Here is a 13381-nt window from a genome sequence, read left to right as displayed (position 1 = left end):
ACATGTCCATCATGGGCCTCCTGCAGTGCCACAATGATGCCACCCGAAGGTTTCAGGAACAGCAACTCATATTCCGCTTGGGAACCCTGCAGCCCAATGGTATCAATGTGGACTTGACCAGCTTCAAAATCTCCCCTTCCCCCACCGCATCCCTAAACCAGCCCAGTTCGTCCCCTCCCCCCACTGCACCACACAACCAGCCCAGCTCTTCCCCTCCACCCACTGCATCCCAAAACCAGTCCAACCTGTCTCTGCTTCCCTAACCTGTTCTTCCTCTCACCCATCCCTTCCTCCCACCCCAAGCCGCACCTCCATCTCCTGCCTACTAACCTCATCCCACGTCCTTGACCTGTCCGTCTTCCCTGGACTGACCTATCCCCTCCCCACCTCCCCACCTATACTCTCCTCTCCACCTATCTTCTTTTCTCTCCATCTTCGGTCTGCCTCCCCCTCTCTCCCTATTTCTTCCAGAACCCTCAACCCATCCCCATCTCTGATGAAGGGTCCAGGCCCGAAACGTCAGCTTTTGTGCTCCTGAGATGCTGCTGGGCCTGCTGTGTTCATCCAGCCTCACATTTTATTGTCTTGGATTCTCCAGCATCTGCAGTTCCCATTATCTCCGTTTCTCAATTGTAGCTTTCTCCACAGAATGTAGCATTACAGATAACAACCTCCAATCTGTGAATCCCCAGTGTGACAGCACCTCTCTTTACACACGTTCAAGTAAATCAAATAAAATAATCAACTGGAATGTACTGCTGAGCCTGTATAAGGCTCTGGTCAGACTGTATTTAGAATATTGTGAGCAGTTTTGGGGCCCTGTATCCAGGGAAGGATGTGCTGGCCTTGAAGGGGTTCCAGAGGAGGTTTACAAGAATGATCCTGGGGACGAAGAGTTGTCAATGTGAGGAGCAGGTGAGGTCTCTGGGCCTGTACTCGATGGAGTTAAGATGGATGAGCGGGGGGAGGGACCTGATTGAAACTTACAGAGGCCTGAATAGAGCGGATGTGGAGTTAATGTTTCCATGAGCAGGAGGGGCCAGGACCTGAGGGCACAGCCTCAGAGTGAAGGGACGACCCTCTCAGTCTGAGTTGAGGAGGAATTTCTTCAGCCAGAGGGTAGTGACTGTGGAAAGAAGCCTGCAGAGGCCAAGATACTGACCATATTTAAGGCAGAGATGGATAGGTTCTTGATTGAGAAGGGAATCAAGGATGATGGAGGGAAGGCTGGAGAATGGGGTTGAGAAACATACCAGCCGTAACCAAATGGTAGAGCCAACTCGAAGGGCTGATTCGCCCAATCCTGCTGCTAAATCTATTGGTGTTATGGACCATCTAGTAAATTGAAAAGAAAACACCCTTTAACTGGGATCAGAGATAATGGGAACTGCAGATGCTGGAGAATCCAAGATTACAAAGTGTGGAGCTGGATGAACGCAGCAGGCCAAGCAGCATCTCAGGAGCACAAAAGCTGACGTTTCGGGCCTAGACCCTTCATCAGAGAGGATGCTTTAACCCTTTAACTGGGCTTTGTAATGAAAGCCTGAAAAGAAACTTATGAAGCTGGAATTGAACTAATTTTTTTTGGGGGGATGATGTACCCTTATACCACACAATAACAGAATTGTTCGGGAATAGAAAGAGGCTATTTTGCCCATTGTAGCTGGCCCTATTCCCCGGTGCCAATCTCCTACTTTTACCTCTGTCCCTCCCCTCCCAACCTCTATCCCAATACCCATCCATTGTCCATCTGGAATGCCTCAATGGAAGCTTGTCTCCATCACATTTCCAGGCAGTATGATCCCACACGTGCGTCAAGGGGCAACATGGGGCACTTACTCTGCCAGCTCTGGGGCATCCAAGTAGGCCCTTCTGGCTCAGAGCTAAGGACACTACCCACTGTGCCACAGGAGCTCACAGTCCCCCTGCTATAACAGAATGCCCATGTCTCCTCACCTCACCTCAATTGGAGCTGTTCCAGTGGCCCAAGTGAAGGCTTGAGGTTAAAGTGTCCCCCGAGACTAACAGGTTGAATGGGCGGACCGTTCTGATGCTGGGGTAGCCTGTGATACGCTGTGCTCGGTCAGGACACTGTGCGTGAGTGACGGTACGTATTGTCGATCACTGCTAACCCCAGTCTCCGTCTCTATCCAATCCAGGCAGGCGAGATGGAAATCTACAACCCGTTGTTCAACACCTCTGTCCTCGGAGCCGGACCATCCAAACAGGAGCACTAGGAGCTCACCACCTGCCAAACCCACCCTGAGCTTAAAGAGACCGAGAACCTTCTCTGCTTCCACCTGAGATGGGCGGCCCAGCGTTGTCCCCTGATGGTGAATTCACTTCAGTGTCTCCTCCTCAACTCTCTACCTCCCCCCTGCACCTCGATATGAAAAACCCCCTTCCCCTCACCTGCGCAGAGGAGGGGCTGAGGGGTTCGACTTCCTCCAGAATTCTCCCAGAGTAACACTGGGACCCTCACCGCCCTGGAGCATTGAGTGCACTGCTCAGATGGGATAAGCTCCAGGCATGGGGCTGAGACCACAGACCAACCACCAGCCGAGGTGAGGTACCTTCGCCCGACTCATGTGCAGCCCCCAACAAACGCTGGCGCCAGCCCCCCACCCTGAGACATCTCCTTGTGTCGCTATGCCTGCTTTGCTTTGGGGAGAGAGATGCAGGAAGAAAGTTCAAATCAACCACCTCCTAATATGGCCAGCAAGCAGCCTGACAGTCACTCCTGGTTCACTCCTCCTCTGAAGCATCAGCAGATCCTCCAAGTGCTCCAGCCCTGGTCAGAACGTTAACTCCAATCGCCCACAAACAAAGTAACTCTCGCCTTCACGGTGCTTCCCGTCAGTTCCACGATTTCCAATTCTCTGGTCCCAGCCCCTTCACCCTGGAGGTGCAATCTGTCTACGCGTTCATCCCTCATCAGGGAGGGCCTGAAGGCTTTCGGGTTCTTCCTTGGAAAGAGGCCCATCCCGCCCCTCTGTTGCCTGGCTAAGGTAGTTCTTACAGCTCCTCCTTTAACTCCTCTCGCTGTCTCCAGGGCAGGGGGATGGCCAAGGGTACCCACACAGGCTCCAGTCATGTCTGACACTTGGTGGGGAACACGGGACATTTCTTGTTCCAATCCTACTCTGGTCCCCACCTCCACCTTTTCCTCTGATACCAAGACAGTTCTACTTCCAATTTCCATCCTTCTCTCACCTTTGCCCGGAATGTCTCTGACTCTTCACAGGATCCCTACAATGCGGTAATAGGCCATTAGACCCATTGAGACTGCATTGATGCTCCAAAGACCATCCCACCCCACCTAACGTATCCCAGCATTTCCCATGGTTCATCCACCCTAACCTGCACATCTTTGGACTGTGGGAGCATCTGGTGGAAACGCACGCAGACACAAGGAGAACGTGCAAACTCCATACATTACCCGAGGCTGGAATTGGTACTGTGAGGTAGTGGTTCTCACCACTGTGTCATCATAGAACATAGAGCTGTTCGGCACAGGAAAGGGCCCTTCAGCCCATAATGTTGGGTCAAACATGACTTCAAATTGACATTACTATGCTGCCCCTGACATCACTGTTTCCGTTCTTTTCATATACTAGCAATGGCCTAGTGGTCTTATCACTGGACTGTTAATCCAGAGACCCATATATTATTCTGGGGAACCCAGGTTTGAATCCCACCACGGCAGATGTTGGAATTTAAATTTAATAAAATACCTGGAATTAAGAATATAATGATGACCATGAATCCAACGTCAAGGGTCAGGAAAAACTCATCTGGTTCACTAATGCCCTTTAGGGAAGGAAGCTGCCATCCTCACCTGGTCTAGCTGACATGTGACTCCAGACCCACAGCAATGTGGTTGACTCTCAACTGCCCTCTGGGCAATAAATGCTGCTCTGACCTGTGACGCCCTCATCCCGCGAATGAATAAATAAAAAAACTTTCTGGTGAGAGGTTGTCTGCCAATATTCGTTACAAGCCACTGCATCCCACAGTTCTCTGGAATATACCTCCTCACTCTGTGCTACCGGGAAGGATTCCATTCTATTCTCCCAGTTTCTCCATCTCTATCACATCTGTTCTAATGATGCGACATTGAGCTACCTCCAACTCAACTTACTCTTTCTGCAACTGAGGAGGTCCCACTGAAACCCCACATGGTCAACAAGGTCCTCAGCCATGTTTTAGCCAACTCCCCCATTCCTGCCCTCCTTTCCAGAACAACGATTGGGTTCCCCACATCCTCACGTTCCACACCAACTCCAAGTCTCCACATTCAAAGGATCACCCTCCACCATTTCCTCCCCCTCCAGCGGGGTCCCCCACCACGGATGGCCTGCCCTCCCCTTCACTGTCAGCATTCCACAGGGACCAGTCCCTCCAGGGCTGCCTGGTCCACTCTTCTATCACTCCAAATGCTTTCTCACACACCCCTGCAAACACAAAAGGTGGAAACCCTGCCCTTACCCCTCCTCGCTCCTCACTCTTCAAGGCCCCAAACGCACCCTCCAAGTGAAGCAGTGATTCACTTCTCTAACAAAAACCAAAAGAACTGCGGATGCTGTAAATCAGGAACAAAAACAAAGTTGCTGGCAAAGCTCAGATTCACTTCTCTCTTTATTTCAGATAACAAGGTGAAGAGCTAGATGAACACAGCAGGCCAAGCAGCATCAAAGGAGCAGGAAGGCTGACATTTCAGGCCTAGAGGGTCTACACCTTGTTATCTCAGATTCTCCAGCATCGGCAGTTCCTACTCTCTTTATTTCAATCTGGTTTACTGTACTCACTGCTCACAATGTGGTCTCCTTCACACTGGCAGCACCAAAACACAGGCTGGGTGACTATTTTGTGGAGCACCTCAGCAGTGTCTGTCAGGATGACCCTGACCTCCCAGTTACTTGCTTTTTCGATAAATTCCTGCCCTACCACTTCTGCTTCTGGGCTGACCCCAATGTTCCAACAAAGCGCAACATTAACTCAAAGGAAAACACCTCATTTTCTGTTTGGAAATTTCAGGAGGTCTCAACTTTGAATTAAATAACTTCAGAAACTGACCACATTACATTACGTCCATTTCTCTTGCATTCTCTCCATCCTCACATCCCCACCCCCCTTGTCTCGTCTGTGCCTTGTTTACTTTCCTTTTTAACAGCGAGGACCCACTCTTTCCTTTTCGCACTTTAATTTACACCTATTTTACATCTGCTTTACTATTCTACCGCTATTATCTTTCACTTCCACCATCTGTAACACCCACCTTGTCTCTCCTCCACCTCTGACAAAAGCATGAAAAACACATTTCACAGCCTCTTTTCAGTTCTGAAGAAGCCTTTTTTGTAAAACAGATTTGAAACACTTTCTTTCTCTGGCAGTAGAGATAATAGGAACTGCTGATGCTGGAGAATCTGATACAACAAGGTGTAGAGCTGGATGAACACAGTAGGCCAAGCAGCATCACAGGAACAGGATAGCTGACGTTTTGTGTCTGTATTTTTCTGAAGAAACATCATCCTTCCTGCTCCTCTGATGCTGCTTGGCCTGCTGTGTTCATCCAGCTTTACACTGTTGTTATATCTTTCTCTGGTAGTTGCTGGTTTCTCCAGTATTTGGACAGAATTTTCTGTGTCTCTCTCCCCAGCCCACTTCTACCTCACCTCCGACATCTCTGTCATGGATAAAGATGATGTTTCAAGTTTTGTTTCTAAAGAGCCCTGTGATGTTTCTCCTGTGTTGGTCCTGGAAACACCAAGATTATGCCTGGAGCATTTGGTAAGAGGCAGAGTTGGATGGACATTGACTTGACAATAAAGCTCAGATGACCTTTCTGTTGTTATTATGATTGCCTTCAAAGAACAAAGAAAATTTAAGCACAGGAACAGGCCCTTTGGCCCTCCAAGCCTATGCTGTCTCGAATCACCTCCCTGGTCCAGGAGACAGCTTTATCGATATGCACCATTGCCTTTCTTTCCTGATGTCAGGCTGAGGTCAGGCCCGGTGCGGGCAGGTTCTGGGAAGCAGATTATGTGGAGATCATGGCAAAGGGTGATGGGGTTGGGAGCTTGCTCTCTTCAGAGCAGTGAAGTTTAAGCAAATATTTAACAGAAACATTCAAAATTGTGAGGATTGTAGGAACTGAAGTGGGCTATTCAGCTCCTTGAGCCTGCTCTACCATTCTCAACCATGTTAACCATCTGCCTCAATGCTATTCAACCACATTATCCCCATATCCATGCTCCTAAGATGCTGCTTGGCCGGCTGTGTTCATGCAGCCCCACACTTCGTTATCTTGGATTCTCCAGCATCTGCAGTTCCCATTATCTCTATCCATGTCAACCCTGAATTTACTCAATGAGCGAGGTATAACAGCTCTCCTCATTCTCAATCTACACTTACCCCAACCCTTAAACCACATGCCCTCCAGTGATTCGAGCCGCCATTTTCCACACCTAACAGAAAGGTGGGCGCTGTTAGTCAATATCAGAAACAGAAATGTTCTGAGGAAGGGTCACCGGACCCGAAGAGAAAGTGAACAACCTCAGACTCAGTCACATTCTCTTCCATCTGCTATACAGTGTGGAAGCACACCCCACGAGCCTGCATTTCCCATAGCTCACCCACCCAGTCTGCACATTTTTGGACACTATGGGTAATTCAGCACAAGCCAATCCACCCAATCTGGGCATCTTTAGACTGTGGGAGGAAGCTGGAGCACCCAGATACAGGGAGAACGGACAAAGTCCATGTGGATAGTGGCCTGTGGGTCCCTGGTGCTATGAGGCAGCAGTGCTAAACACTGAGCCACATTCCTACCGTCACACTCAGTCTGTGAAGTTGTTTTGTATTGTCCTCATTCCCATCTTTCCTGTCATGTGCAAAGTTAGAATCATTACATCCGGTGCTCACATCCAATCCCTGATGGATGACATGAAAACCTGAAGCCCTGATCTTTTCCGTCCCTCACTAGTAACTAGACTTGAAAAGTATAATTGGTCATGAGCTGCTAACCCCAGAACAACTCATGTATTCACCCTCTCTACTATATTTTATCAGGTCATGCTGAGGAGAAACAGACCCTTTCATCAACTTGTGTGCGCTGACCAGATATCCCAAAAAAAATCTAATCCCATTTAACCCATATTCACCTAAACCCTTCCTATTCATATACCCATCCCAATTCCTGTTAAGTGTTGTAACTGTGCCAGCTTCTACCACCTCCTCCGGCAGCTCATTCCATACACGCACCACTCCCTGTGTGAAAATGTTACCCCTCAGGTCCCTTTTAAATCTTTCCCCTCTCACCGTAAACCTCTGCCCTGCAACTGTACAAGGTATTAGTGACTCTGCACCCAGGTTGTTGTGTACAGTTTTGGTTTCGTTACTGGAGGAGGGATGTAGGTCCATGGTAGGCAGTTCAGAGATGGATCAGCAGGCCAGGTAGCATCAGAGGCGTGCTGTGATCTTCCAGCTCCACACCTTGTTATCTCAGACTCCAGCATCAGCAGTTCCTACTATCTCAGAGATGGGTTACTTGATTGATCCCACAAGATGACAAAAGGTTTTGTCTTATGGAGAGAGATTAGGACCAGGTTAGGCCCGCACTTTCTGGAGTTTAGAAGAAAGAGAGCAGGTCTAATTGAGATATGGAAGACGGTAAAGGGAATGAACAAAGTAGGTGTAGAGAGGACGTATCCTCTTGTGGGGCAACCTAGAACAAGAGGATAAGGGAGAGCAGATTTAAAGCAGAGATGAGGAGAAATCTCTTCACTCAGAGGTAATGAATCTGTTGAACTCACTCCCGAAGAGTGTGGTAGATGCTGGGACACTGAGTAAATTGAAGAAGAGAGAGAGATTTTTCATTCATAGCAGGTTGAAAGGTTATGGCGGGCGGGCAGGAAAGTGGAGTTGAGGCTGAAACGAGATCGGACATGATGGTATTAACTGGCAGTGTAGACCTGAGGGGCTGAATGGCCTATTCCGGCTCAGAGTTCTTATGGTCTTACATTTTTCCACCAGGCATGGCACTTCTGGGAAAGCTTTTGCAAGCAGTCCCACACAAACATGACGTCTAGCTTCTGCAGGGCCCCTACTGCCCAATAAGGTGAGACAAGGTGTCAGTCCCGGAGACTGGAGAGGATTGAACCTGAATCATCTCTGACCCAACCCCCGGCCAGTAACTGCACATTCCTGCGAGTTTAGCTGAAACTGCCCTTGGCCAGAGCTGCCATTGTCATGCAGTCATCAAATGAGGAGCCACGGGGAAACAGGCCTGATTGACAGCTATTGATGTTGGCCATCAGATAAGATGGAAAATATCTTTGAGAGACAACAAGGCTCAGGCCCTGATTAAACAGAATTGGCCTCTCAATCTTTCTGCTCTATCCCACTGAGAATTTAGCAATAATTTATACTGTTGTCATCATTGATCCATCTTTTTGTTAGAACCTGCAAAGTGGCCAATCATTTTATTGTTATTAATTGGACAACAGAAAGAAATGAAGGCACTGCGATGTAAAGTGGTAAGTCAGAATATGAAGAGCAGCAGAGATCGACTAAGGGGTTAGTCAGGAGGAAGGAAATCATGAGGAGCATAGATAGGGTGAATAGTCAAAGTCTTTCCCCCAGGATAAGCGGCATCCAAAACTTGAGTTTACGGTGAGAGGGGAAAGATTTAAAAAGGGACCTAAGGGGCAACATTTTCACACAGAGGGTAGTGTGTGTATGGAATGAGCTGCCAGAGGAAGTGGTGGAGGCGGGTACAGCATTTAACAGGCACCTGAGTGGGTAAATGGTCGGGAAGGATTTAGAGGGATATGGTCCAAATGCTGGGGCTGGATTAATTTAGGATATCTGGATCGGCACGGATGAATTGGATCAGTTTCAGTGCTGTATTCCGCTATGACTCTATGCAATAAGACGGAGAGTATGGAAAGGGAAACATCAGGCACTACAGGTAATGGGACAAGGCAGCAGCCAATACATAACTGGGGATGTTGTACTTAAAAGCACCAGTATATGAAGCAAGGTAAATGAACATGGAGCATAGTTTGAAATTGGCGTGTACAATGTTGTGGGTTTCATAGAGATGTGGCTGCAAAGAGATCAAGGCTGGGAGCTAAATATCCAAGGATATACATCCTATCAAAAGGACAGGCAGATGGGCCGGGGCGAGGTTGGTGTGCGGGTTTGCCTTGTTAGTAAGTAATGAGATTAAATTGATAGCAAAAACTGAGATAGAGTGAGAAGGCAGTGAAGCTGTGCAGGTGGTTGAGGAACTGCAAAGGAGAAAAGGCCCTGATGGGAGTTGTGTACAGGTTTGGTAGCAGTTGTTAGGATGTGGGGCAGAAAATAGATGAGGGGATAGAAAAGGCATGTAAGAAAGGCACCATTATAATAATCGTGGGGGACTTTAATATGCAAGTGAACTGGAAAAATCAGGTTGGTGGCAGATCTCAAGAAGAGGAATTTGTGGAATGTCTATGAGATGATGTTTTTTTGGAGCAGTTTGTGGTAGAGCCCACGAGGGAATTCTGGGGTTGGCGATGTGCAATGTGGCAGACTTGTTTAGGGGGCTTAAGCTGAAGGAACCCTTCGGGCAGCAGTGATCATAATATGATAGAATGCACCCTGCTGTTTGAGAGGGAGAAGCTGGAAGCAGATGTAAAGGTATTAAAACTGAGTGAAGGTGACTGCAAAGACATGAGGGAGGAGCTGGTCAGAGCAGATTGGAAGGGGAGCCTGATCGGGAAGGTGGTGGAGCAGCAATGGCAGGTGTTTCTGGGGGTAATTCAGGAGGCGCAGCAGAAATTCATCCCAAGGATGAAAGGGGAGGATGAGGCCACTGTGGCTAATGGGGGATGTCAGGGGCAGCAGTTTGTACAATCCGCAAGATGCAGTGCAGATGTTCACCAAGGCTCCTTCATTAGCAACTTCGAAACTCTTGACCACTTCCATCCAGAAGGACAAGGGGCAGCAGATACATGGGAACACCAACCCCCTACAAGTTCCCCTCCAAGCCCCTCCCCATCCTGACTTGGAAATGTATCACCGTTCCTTCAGTGTCATTGAGTCAAAATCCTGAACAGACCCTACTGGACCCTCCTAAATCCCAAGGAATGTGGCAATTCAAGAAGGCAGCCCATCAGCACCTTCTCCTGGTCAACCAGAGCTGGCCAAAAAATACCAAGCCATGCTGAAAGTAAATAGAGAAATGTTACTTTGACATAATTGATGGTGATCTGTTTCTGTGTCATGCCAATGAAAGACCTTCCTCTATTTTGGAAAGCGTCTCCCCCAACATTTCTTCACCCTAGCTTCATTTCTTAGCGTAGCGTGCTTCAGAAAAGTGTCAGCCACACAACGTCAGCTCCAGTCCATCCGCACGGTGACTGCCCCTTTAAAAGAGAGAGTTTCATGTTCCCCAGCTTCACTGAAGCAGAAAGTCATTGTCCCGGCTTTGAATATGTCAGTTTCCCTCGTCACTCTCTCGCATTGTAAACTGCAATCTGGTGATTGTATTAACAAGCTGCAGGAACCCAGCCAGTGTAAATACTGCTCAGCCTGTCCCCGGGGCCCTGTAGAATGGGCTGCGGTTAATTGCTTATCCCTTTGAAGTGTACAGAGTTAGTGAGTGAGTGCACGCTCCCTCGTGTAACACTAACAATAAGGTTTGCATCTTATACAGCACTGACCCATGAAACTCCCCTGTGGCAGTGACTGTGCTGACTCAGTAACGGGCACCGCAGCTGAAAATATCATTTCACAAGCTGAAGCTAGGCCTGAACACGGCCCAGAAGCTCGGCCTGGTCGCAAACATCTCCCCCACCATCGTCCAGGAATGAAACGACCCAATGCTCTCCCCAAACGGTTGGACAATAGGAAGGAGACATTAGCATGGTGTGCACAGTGGTCTTGGTTAAAGACGTTAAGGGATGCTGTCACAGCTAAGCAATACCGAAAGCCATCGGAAGATACAATAAGATAAATGCCATTTGGTCCATTCATAATAGATTCACTCTTCAGTCAGAAGAGCTGATGGACTTGGGCTTCCGCTGTCATTTCCCACAGCACACTCTAGATCACAGGTACACTTAAGGAGGGAGATTCAGGATTCTGACCCAGCAACACTGAAGGTCATACATCTAATCCAGGAAGGTTAGAGGTGAACTTACAAATGTAGCGGTGTTCGCGAGGTTCTGTTGCCCTTTCCCTCCTAGATGGAAATGGTCATGGGTTTGGAAGGTGCTGATGTGGAGATGCCGATGTTGGGCTGGGGTGGACAAGGTGAGAAGTCACACCACACCAGGTTATAGTCCAACAGGTTTATTTGAAAACACAAGCTTTCAGAGCCTCAGTCCTTCCTCAGGTGCCAGTGAGAGTTAGTATCAGACACAGAATTTATAAGTAAAAGATCAAAGGCTTATGCGCTAGAACTTGCCGCTCTCTGAGCCAAGCTGTTCCAGTATAGTTACAACACTGATATCTACCTGGCAATGTGGAAAATTACCCAAGTACATCCTGTACATGAAAAATGGGACAAATCCAACCTGGCCAGTTCCTGCCCCAACAGTCTCCTCGCAATCATCAGGGAAGCGATGGGAGATATGACTGTCGAGCAGCACCTGCTCAGCAATAACCTGCTCAGTGACGCCCAGTTTGGGCTCCGCCAGGGCCACCCAGCTCCTGACCTCATTACAGCCTTGGTTCACACATGAACAAAAGAGCTGAATTCCAGAGGTGAGGAGAGAGTGACAGCCCTCAACATCCAGGCTGCATTCAACCGAGTGTGGCATCACGGAGCCCGAGCAAAACAGGAATCAGTGGGTATCGGGGGCAAACTCTCCGGTGGCTGGATTCGTACCTGACACAGAGGAAGGTGGTCATGGTTGTAGGAGGTCAGTCAACTCAGCTCCAGGAGTTCCTCAGGCTAGGGCCCTCGGCCCAACAATCTTCAGCTATTCATCAATGACCTTCCCTCCATCACAAGGTCAGAAGTAGGATGATTGCACAATGTTCAGCATTGTTAGCAATTCTTCAGATACTGAAGATGACCGTGTCCAAACGCAACAAGATCTTGGTAATATCCAGGCTTGGGCTGACAAGTGGCAAGTGACATTCGCGCCACACAAATGCCAGGCTAAGACCATCACCAACAAGAGACACTCTCACCAGTGCCCCTTGACAGTCAATGGTGTTAACCTCATTGAACCCCCGTTATCAACATCCTGGGGGTTACCATTGATCAGAAACTCAACTGGACTCCCCACATAAACACAGCGGCTACAAGAGCAGGTCAGAGGCTGGGAATCCTGCGGTGAGTAACTCCTGACCTGGCTCCCCAAAGCCTGTCCCACCATCTACAAGGCACAAGGCAGGAGTGTGAGGGATACCCCCCACTTGCCCCTGGATGGGGGCAGCCCCAACAACACTCAGGAAGCTCGACACCATCCAGGACAAAGCAGCCCCCGCTCGATTGGCACCACATCCACAAACATCCCACTCCCTCCCGCCACCGACGCTCAGTCGCAGCAGTGTGTACCATCTACAAGATGCTCTGCAGAGATTCACCAAAGACCCTCAGGCAGCACCTTCCAAACCCACGACCCACTTCCATCCAGAAGGACAAGGGGCAGCAGATACATGGGAACACCAGCCCCCTGCAAGTTCCCCTCCGAGCCCCTCCCCATCCTGACTTGGAAATATATCCCCGTTCCTTCAGTGTCAATGGGTCAGAATCCTGGAATTCCCTCTCTAAGGGACATTGTGGGTCACCCCACAGCACATGGACTGCAGCAGTTCAAGGAGGCGGCTCATCCCCACCCTCCTAAGTGACGGGGCAATAAACGCTGGGCCCAGCCGGCGATGCCCTCATCCCACAAAATGAATAAATAAAAAAGAGTAGCTGAAAATGGTTGGTCTGAGGTCACTTCCCTGAGGAACTCCTGCAGAGATGTGCTGGAGCTGAGATGATTGACATCCAACAACTGTAACAACCTGCTACACTTGTCCCTACACCTCCTCCCTCACCCCCATCCCAGGCCCCAAGATGACTTTCCATATTAAGCAGAGGTTCACCTACACATCTGCCAATGTGGTATATTGTATCGACTGTACCCGGTGTGGCTTCCTCTACACTGGGGAAACCAAGCGGAGGCTTGGGGACCGCTTTGCAGAACACCTCCGCTCAGTTCACAATAAACAACTGCACTTCCCAGTCGCAAACCATTTTATCTCCCCCTCCCATTCCTCAGACAACATGTCCATCCTGGGCCTCCTGCAGTGCCACAATGATGCCACCCAATGGTTGCAGGAACAGCAACTCATATTCCGCTTGGGAACCCTGCAGCCCAATGGTATCAATGTG

General features: G+C 49.1%; 2 protein-coding genes across 2 annotated transcripts in view; one reads left to right on the top strand and one right to left on the bottom strand.

Moving 5' to 3' along the window:
• Nucleotides 1-5473, top strand: part of LOC125467671 (neural proliferation differentiation and control protein 1-like) — a 24929-nt gene extending 19456 nt beyond the window's left edge. The window contains exon 7 of the mRNA XM_048563821.2: nt 2160-5473. Within this exon, the coding sequence (XP_048419778.1) occupies nt 2160-2237 (78 nt within the window). The 3' untranslated portion in view covers nt 2238-5473. The remainder of the gene's footprint in view (nt 1-2159) is intronic.
• Nucleotides 1-13381, bottom strand: part of tcf19l (transcription factor 19 (SC1), like) — a 106152-nt gene that overhangs the window by 34725 nt on the left and 58046 nt on the right. The gene's annotated exons all lie outside the window — the stretch shown is intronic.

Source organism: Stegostoma tigrinum, chromosome 34 (assembly GCF_030684315.1).
Source record: "Stegostoma tigrinum isolate sSteTig4 chromosome 34, sSteTig4.hap1, whole genome shotgun sequence".
NCBI lineage: Eukaryota > Metazoa > Chordata > Chondrichthyes > Orectolobiformes > Stegostomatidae > Stegostoma > Stegostoma tigrinum.
The sequence above is the reverse complement of the archived record's forward strand: the minus strand, read 5'-3'. Positions and strand labels throughout refer to the sequence as shown.